Source organism: Xylocopa sonorina, unplaced genomic scaffold, assembly GCF_050948175.1.
Source record: "Xylocopa sonorina isolate GNS202 unplaced genomic scaffold, iyXylSono1_principal scaffold0035, whole genome shotgun sequence".
Lineage (NCBI taxonomy): Eukaryota > Metazoa > Arthropoda > Insecta > Hymenoptera > Apidae > Xylocopa > Xylocopa sonorina.
Window position 1 is genome coordinate 1,884,029 of NW_027490106.1, and position 8,922 is coordinate 1,892,950.

Sequence of the window (8,922 nt, forward strand, 5' to 3'; positions counted from 1 at the left end):
TTTTTATGATGGATTTCTAAAGCCAATTGTGTGAAGTATTTACACGCAGATTTTTTTAATTGTCTGCGTCATTATAGTATTTCCCTTTCAATCAAAAAACTTTGGGATGGTTTTGTTTTCAAAATTCAATCTGGTCTTATCTTTCATATGTTTTAACAATATTTGTTAAGTCCCAGTGGACTTTACTGTTTGAAATATAGCCACATTTGACAAACAGATTCCGTAGCAGGAATAATCTCCAAAAAGCCACTACTTTCGAAGTCGAGGTAATTACTGTTTATTCCACATACCTACTAAAGGTAGTCGTCGTTTCTTTAAATCTTTGTGCAGTTTTCCTATAAATCAAGTCGAAGTGCTTTTTGGGTGTATTGCTTGCTACGGTCAAGATTAGGACATGCGGAACTCACGTGTGCGTCACCCGAGGGTAAGACTGGGTACCTGCGGGTGACCGACGGTTTGGGGCGGTTACTTTATCAGAATTTGCAGTAACCAATAATAGTCTACAGTCGCTTCCCTCACCAAACTTCGAGAAATGTGTAAGGACGAATCCGCATGTCCTAGCTAAAAAAACACACCCACCGGCGAGTCTTTATATACGCCGGAATAGTTAGAGAGTCCATGAGAATAACAAGTATTTGTCGAGAATCAATTTGTTGTGAGAATCAATGTGTCGTGAGAATCACAAGATTTTGTCGAGACTCAAAAGGAATTTGTCGAGAGTCTTAAGGGAGTAACAACCGTACGATATACATACACAAACCTTGTCGACTACACTCCCCATCAGTCACCGAAATACAAACTATAAAAAACATAAGTGGTTAAGGATCATTTTTCAACAAAGTCTAATCCCTTAATCACACCCACGTTAAATCAAACGTCGTGAATTAACAATATTCATGACTATAACTTCATTTATTACAAACAATTGTACTATTCTATAATAACGTTTACCTTTTCCCCTATAATAAATTACAAGTTGTCCCTTTTTCAAAATAAATCTTTTTTTTATGTATTAAATTTCAGATGTTAACAATCTGAGATACAACTTTCTATTAAGGTAAATTTATATTTCAGCAGCTTGTATACAAAACAAAGCTATTTTACTCTTTTAATAATTTTTTTAGTTTACTACGTAGTAGAATCTACTGAAGTGTTAGAATCTTAGTGTTACATCAAAATGATACAACCTTTTGTTTTTAGTATTATATCATAAAATGTTACTTTTGGAAATAAATTTGTTTTGTATTTTCAATCTACAATAAATACATAGTTTATCTTTTTACGAAATATTTAACATAATATTTAAATTATTCCTACTTATACATAACAGTAAATGCAGGGAATAAATATATGCATATATGTTCAGGATGATGTATTAAATGCTTATTTCTTTCAAATGCGCCTATGTGACTTCTTCTTCCAAGACTAAAGGTTGACTGCCCAAGAGGACACGGTAAGAGACGAACATGTCCTCTTGGGAAAGTTTCCCCCGTTTTCGTATGGGCCGTTTCTCAAGTTCACTTGGATCTGGTCTATATCACCCATTCAAGACGGACAGGCAACGCCATATATCAATGCATTTCCAGGCATCTCCAGATGCCTATGAAAGATTCTCTCGACTAAGAGTTTATTTTGCATATTCAGGATGTTCGAGATAGGGTGCAAGGATACGAAGTCGTTTTTAGAGCTTTTTTATTTAATGCTTTACCGAGGGATCTCTTTACCTCATTGGTGCGATATATTTCCCGTGCCTTTCAATTGGTTATTCCCGTTTTTACTAAGTGCTAGTCGCTAACATTTTCTACCCTTAGGCCACCGCCTTCTCAGAGAAGGGTGGTGGTGTCTCTAGTGGGAGCTCACTTTGTCATTACCATATTTGGTCATGTAGCCAGATTTCCGCTGGGCCTGATACCTGTACCGGGTAACCAAAGGTAGCTTGACCATTGCAGTGGTCCCTTTGGAAATCCCCGGTTTATGGCTTCCGCATGTGGCATCGAGACCACTTGAAAAAGTTTATTATCGCATACACGGAAAATGTTAAAAACTCAAAACGGTTCCTCAAAAATGGCTTGATTGCTGCGCATACCATAAAATGTACTAGTTGTTTTTAGCGGAAGACCTTCTATTGTGCTCTACTGCTAGCCGCTACAGTCTGTTGTTTCGTTTTCGTCAATGATCATATCACGTATGACTCACCGGTTCTCGTCCGATCACCGATGTTAAGATGCGTTGGGCGTGGATAGAACTTAGATGGCTGACCGCTTGGGAACTCCACGTTTTGTTCGCTTACATCCTTTTTTTTTGCCGTTTCTATCTTCTTTATCACTTCTGCGTTTCATTTTCCGTCCACTTCTCTCGAATTTCGCGATCGAAGGGTGAAAGGGGGTTAGAAACGCTCGCTGCGTCGACTATAAAACGAGACACCAGCGAGGGCTCGGCAATTTTATATCTTCCATCGTCAGGTACCAAACTGAACAAGGGAGCAATCCTGCCATGACCCACTCGAATTCACGAGGACCTTACAAGAGCGCGCGACAAAGAGGAAACGTACGACAAAGAACTCGTTGGCAGCATAGAGCAGCGAAAGTGACATCTGTTGCTTGACATTCGTCAACGATCATACCACGAATAACTCACCGGTTCTCGTTTGGAGTTTCATGGCGTTGTGCGAAGAGTGCGGTTCGTCTTAGTAGTAAATATGGAGAACTGAATATACAGTTATAACGCAGCCTTAAATAAATAAGGAAAGAATGCGAAATTACTATACAGTTTTTGTTTTACGTAATAAAACAAACAAAACGGTCGAATTCTCTTTAGCTGATTTACTAAACCAGACATAACCTTTTCACATAGCAACAAGTGCAGACCACGCGGTCGACTAACCTTTTCAGTATAATCGATAGCGATGCAGCACAAACAAACAGTAATCCCGCAGAGAATCAGTTGCTAAGTGGAATAAGAAACGTTTATAAACAAGGGTTAGAAAACTCTCTAAAGAGGAAGTGGTCCAGAGAACCTGAAATGATGCAGCAGGAACGCAAAAGGCTATTATCATATAGAATAGAGACTGTGAATAGGTTCACAGTGCTTACAGAAAGCAAGAATATGGAAACAGATGTTACAACAAACAGCAAACAAAAGGTAATTATAAAAACATTGCAAGGAAACTACCACCCCCTATGATGCACGGCATAGTAAAGGACCATAAAAAGTTCGTAGAACTAATAAAGAATGTGGTGAGTAACAAATTTTTTATAAAATATCAGAAGGATGCAATTTGCGTGCATCTACAGGATCATACGGATTATGAAAAACTAAAACTAGCTTCGAGAGAAAGGAATCTAAGCTTCTATACATACACGAAGAAGGACGAGAAAAAGAAAGCCTATGCCATAAATGGACTATACGAGAACATAGATGAAATCAAAATGGAACTACAAGAAAAGGGTATCGGCGTGGACAATATTAAACAAGATGAAGGGTACTACAGGAGCATTATACATGATCGCAGTGCCAGTCAGTATACACATCAAACAACTGCATGCAAGTATAACTCATATTTACAACACAAAAATCACATGGAATAACTATATTGCGAAAAGAAAAATAACACAGTATCACACATGTCAAGAATGGGGATATTCAGCCGTTAACTATTACGCGAAACCGGCATGCATGAAGTGTGCTGCAAAACACCATATAAAGGAGTTTGAAAATCCACCAACAACACTAGCAAAATGTGTAAACTGCGGTAAGGATCATCCGACCAATGCTACAGTTTGTATTGCATATCAAAATAGAATAACATGGCTGGACAAATCCAAAACGCCAAAGCAAGATAGTAAAAGTAAACACATGGAAGAAGATGTTTACAAACCCGAGCTAAAATTCATGCATATTTTCCAGAACTGGAAAGAACACAACGAACTAAAACCACATCAACGACACCAATAATACAAATACCAACAACACATAATTATTGGACTCAAAATGGATATGTGGCGGCTACGATTCCGAGTATTTTCTCGTCGTAAATTTTCTAGCGAGATAACAATGCGTTCCCACGACACAGCGCAGGTCTGGTTACCATGGGTTAGCACTTGGCGACCAGGCCGCGCGCTTCCTAAACCCGATACCCGTCTGGTTCGTGTCCATCATCTGGGCCAAGCAATTCTTTCCTTTAAGATTTCGTCGCAACCGAGCGTTGCCCAGTCGCGTACGGTAGATCCTTAACCTTGATTTATTTATGACCAATTTCCGTCCGTTGCGTTTCGTGGAAGCGTTCGCTCTCTCCGTACGCGCATCCATCCTTTTCATTCTTGGCTTTCCCATCCTTTTCTGTACGCATTTTTAAAGGACGACGTTTTCGCCCTCGCGACAGTTCGGTTACAACAGTTCGGTTAGAACAGTTCGGATAGAACAGTTCGTCTAGAACACTTAGTTCGTCTAGAACACTTAGTTCGTCTAGAGCAGTTCGTTTAGAACAACCTTCACATTTGTTGGGAATTGTGAATTCGATTAGAGTTTTAATAGAGTCGCGTAGCGACGTGAAGGAATCATGGCCATAGCACCGCCCCCACTATAAAGAACTTGTTATACTACTATTGTTATTGTTGTTGTTATATTAAAATTGAGAGCAAAAAGTTGAGTGTCATCCTTACTCCCGGTACATCGCCCTCAGATAAAACAAAATAATAGAATGTTATCACACAGATAAGGTGGAGAGTGTTTGTTGCTTCGCTGCCGTCAACGATCATACCACGCAAGTCCAGTCCCAACTCTCGTAGGGTACAGTCATCCCTAGCGACCGACCGGAAAATTACCTCCGACCGCACGGAAAATCTCGCCATAAATGCTCGCGAAATCTGCGAACCCACAATACTCACGTCAAACAAATTATACGACAAGCGTTCCCAGTGACAGTACCGCATAAACCTGACAAAACAGGGAACGCAAACACAAAATGTGGGACCTCAGTTCCGCGAGCCGCTAACCATGAGAAAATCGACTGTCGCAGCCAAAAACAAGAACATCATCCCACCGAACTAAGCATAAGAAATCATGAAACAAGTAATACAAGCCTCCCTAACTCCGAAAGCACGCCGTAAAAAACGACCAAGAGCAGAAACCGAATCTGAAATGGGCATTGACATCGAACTCCTTTGCGCTGTTATTGAATGCCCTGAAATCGTCGCCGAAACTCGCGTCCAAGGAAAAACCTCCGCCAATAATTCTCAATGGAACCCCAGCTGGCATCAACCTATTCATCAGCAAATTGAAAAAAATAACGAAAAAGTTCCAGCTAAAGAACATCGGCAGAGCCACCCAGATCCATACCACAAACCCCAAGAACCATCAGCACGTCAGAGCAATGCTCAAACTCAAAAACATAGAATTCCACACATACGGACTCAAATCAGACTTCAGAGGAAATACGTATTCAGAGGTCTCACATCCACCTTTCAGCCATGCGACATACAAAAAGACATCGAGCACCAAACTAACAAGCAGATCACAATCCATCAAATAACCAAAATACTCGATGATGACACAAAAAAGTAGCTCATATTATTTATGGGCGTTAATCACCCAGTACTACAGACCCAGCGCGCATTGCAACTTGAAACAAAGGTGCGTCAGATGCGGAAAAGACCACGCCGCAAAGCATTGCGAGCGCACAAATACGCAAGTTAGATGCGCAAACTGCAATCAGCAACACGTTGCTAGCTACAGGCAATGACCAACGAGGAAAAACTACGGATGGAGAAAAGACCATAAGAGTCACTGACGCATATAACCTCACAATCGTCAACAATACTGGCGTACCAGTTCCATCCCAACAATACCGGAGTAGGACGGACGACCTCTCCTACGCGGAAGCAATCAGGACCTGGATTGTGCACCACTCATCAGCCAATCAACCTTCTGCCGGTCATAAACCCTCCGAAGGCAACCAGGTAGAACCCCCGACGACCATCTCTTGGACACCCATCGGAACTCCTAGAACTTTATGAGGAACTGAACAGCCTAAATATCGCCCAGATCATCTCTGAAATTAAAGCGTTCATGAGGGAGTAGAAGTGTGGCGGCACTCGCCACTAGAGGGACAGCACCGTTTACACTTTCCTGAAAGTACTCGATGACCCATCCTTTCCAATATGTAGAAGTTCTGACCTGTCCCTAATATCCCAGCGTCTTAAGGCAGGGCCTGCTAGGTAGCCTTACTGATGAGTCCACTAGCAGGCCCAGGACGATACGTTCTTCCCCTCTCTTTTCCTTCCTTCTTTCCTCCTCTTTCTATTCTATAGCTACACGAAGCAGCGCAGCCGCTTCAATTTCTTTATTTATTTATTTACATTGTGACGTGGTGATGTCAGAAGACTGGACCCCCCCTTTTGTTAGCTTTAGCTCGCTGATCACCACCCGTGGGAGGAGCGCGACACGGACCATCAGAATAGCAGTATTTACGAAAGGCGTAAAATATGCGTTGTGAGGGCCTTTCCCCTTCCCCCCTCTTTTCTCTCTCTCTATTTTATGGTTTCGTCTGACAAGATGGAAGAAAGAACGACCATGGAAAAGATGTCCTTCTGGCGAACTATCAGACCGCGGGTTTATGAAAGGGCTGACTGACTGTGAAGTCATGAGGGGCTCGACGGTGGAAGAGTCAAAAACTTGATCAATTAAGGAGACCCCTCAACCCGAGGAACACTAGAATAGGCTCTGCAATGATGTGTCCTAGACCGAATGGCCCAGATGTGGCACGCATCGAAGAGACGCTGGGAAAGATGAAGTTAACACTCAATTGCCACGAGTCGGTGTCCTAGACCAAATAGCTCTTATGTGGCAAGTGTCCGATGAACGTCATAAACATCCCACTCCCGCTAACGGCATATGAGGAACATAGTTCGAAGTAGGGACATACAAATCGTCGAAGACTGAAAATTAGCGATGATCTAAATACACAAAAGGCCTCGCTCTGTAATACCAGAAAAACGAGACCCTATATATTTCGAGAGACGTATATTTCTGCTCACTGTAGAAACAGTGCATAGCTGCATAGCTTCACTGCCAACTGCTTGCGTCGAGCGATTCTCCTCCCTTGTATTAGGATTCACAGTCTTCTGAACGAGAAATACATCGTTCAAAAAATCCAGTCGAAATTTGCTTCGACAGACAATTCCTCAGTCGGTCAAAGTCCTTCTTTCATGAAATAAAAAGACCAGGGTCAGAGTGAGCGTGCACGCGTGCATGTAGTGAGTTCGCCTCCCCGAGTTTCCCCGTGGATGCTCCGTCGGTTAGGACACGTCCCTGGAGACGGAGTAACTGAGGGACTCACCCGCGGAAAAGGCACCGTAGCACATCTGGATTTTTCCATCGCCCGTTTCAGTGCCACGGTGTAAACTGGGAGGTTGAGGACAAACCAATTGGCATATACCCGTATCGGTGAGGTGGCAAGTCGGACACCGTCCGGGTGCTAGACTAATGATAAATCCCGATACATTATATTAAAGATATGTTTCCCGTTCTCCGCGCTTAATTTGTAACCTCTTTGTCGAGCTCCGTTTGCGGATTGTAACGGATTTCCGTCACAAAAATTTGGCGCCCAATTTGGGCCCTGAGAATTTTCGACAAGAAAGTGCTCGCCTCGACGGGACACAACCGGTATTAGAGATTTGAACTGTAACGTTCGAGAGTTCTGTTTACGGGTCGTAGTGACCTATTGGGAACGTTACCATTTTTCTTTGTTCGAGCGAGGATCACCACATGCGTTATCGCTCCGGCGTATAATATTTCAAGGCCGCTACTGTTGACTGCCGGTTGCTAGGTCGGATTCACAGGAATTGAAGATTCAAAATTTGTCTTCCTGTTAACACTTTGACTGCTACGCCAAAATCATGTTTTGTTCGGGACGCCACGGGAGTCCATTTATTATTTACAGCATATATGGCAAAATAAAAATTAATTGATTGCAATATTCATTTAGTAGGAACTCTAAGAAGAGATAGAAAGGGAATACCTGTCGACGTCAAATTAAAAAAATTGAAACAAGGTGAACTTATCGTTATGCAAAATAAGAAGGGGATTATGGTCCTCAAGTGGAAAAACAAAAGAGACATTTTTATGCCTTCAATGAAACATTTAGCCGAAATGGTAGAGGTCCGCAAAAAATATTATGTTTGTGATAAACCAGTAGTAGGTGTAGACTACAACAAAGGAAAATGTACTGTAGATTTATCAGATCAAATGATAGCGTATTCTACACCACATAGAGGAACCCTCAAGTAGTACAAAAAATTAGCTTTAGAGTTATTATTGAATACATCAGTCTCGAACGCGCCGATACTCTATAATCTCGCAACGAAAACAAAAATCAAGGTACCAGAATTTAGAATGGCACTCGCAATGTACCTTACACAGTGCCATTCACCAACACTGTTAAATACACCTGTTCGACGAAGATTGCTGCACGAAATGCAGAAGAAAGAAGGGCAAGCGTACCTGGAACGAAAATTTTGCAAAGAGTGTTATAAAGAAAAAGTCAAACTGTTAGGATCAAAAATTGCTAAAAATCGGACCAGAAAGGTGACCACCTACTGTCCAGATTGCGTTGATTGACGCCACATTTGTGATTAAAGTATTTTAACAAAGTGCACCGTTAGATGCAAGACTAGTTCTAATGTTTTCTTTTATTGATGTTCTAATAAAAATTTTCAATTGTTCAATAAGGCACTTTTTATTTCAAAGTATCTTCTATATATCGGCCATATTCAAAATGCACTAACTGTCAATTCTCATTCATTTTTTACAATTGTAAACAGTTGAAGCGCTCCGGCCACCAATGACAACCGTGGCGTCACAAGAAATATCGTGGCCGGTCATATATGACCAACATGGCAGTCAAAGTGTTAACCTTCTTGGGCC

General features: G+C 41.7%; 1 protein-coding gene and 1 pseudogene across 1 annotated transcript; both read left to right on the forward strand.

The window, feature by feature from the left end:
• Positions 1 to 2,168: 2,168 nt before the first annotated feature.
• Positions 2,169 to 2,287, forward strand: LOC143432159 (5S ribosomal RNA; annotated as a pseudogene).
• Positions 2,288 to 7,895: 5,608 nt separating this feature from the next.
• LOC143432157 (uncharacterized) lies at positions 7,896 to 8,616 on the forward strand. The gene is made up of 3 exons (XM_076908930.1): positions 7,896 to 7,902; positions 7,985 to 8,221; positions 8,327 to 8,616. Exons 1-3 carry the CDS (start codon positions 7,896 to 7,898, stop codon positions 8,614 to 8,616), a joined length of 534 nt encoding a protein of 177 aa, XP_076765045.1.
• The last annotated feature ends 306 nt before the right edge of the window (positions 8,617 to 8,922 follow it).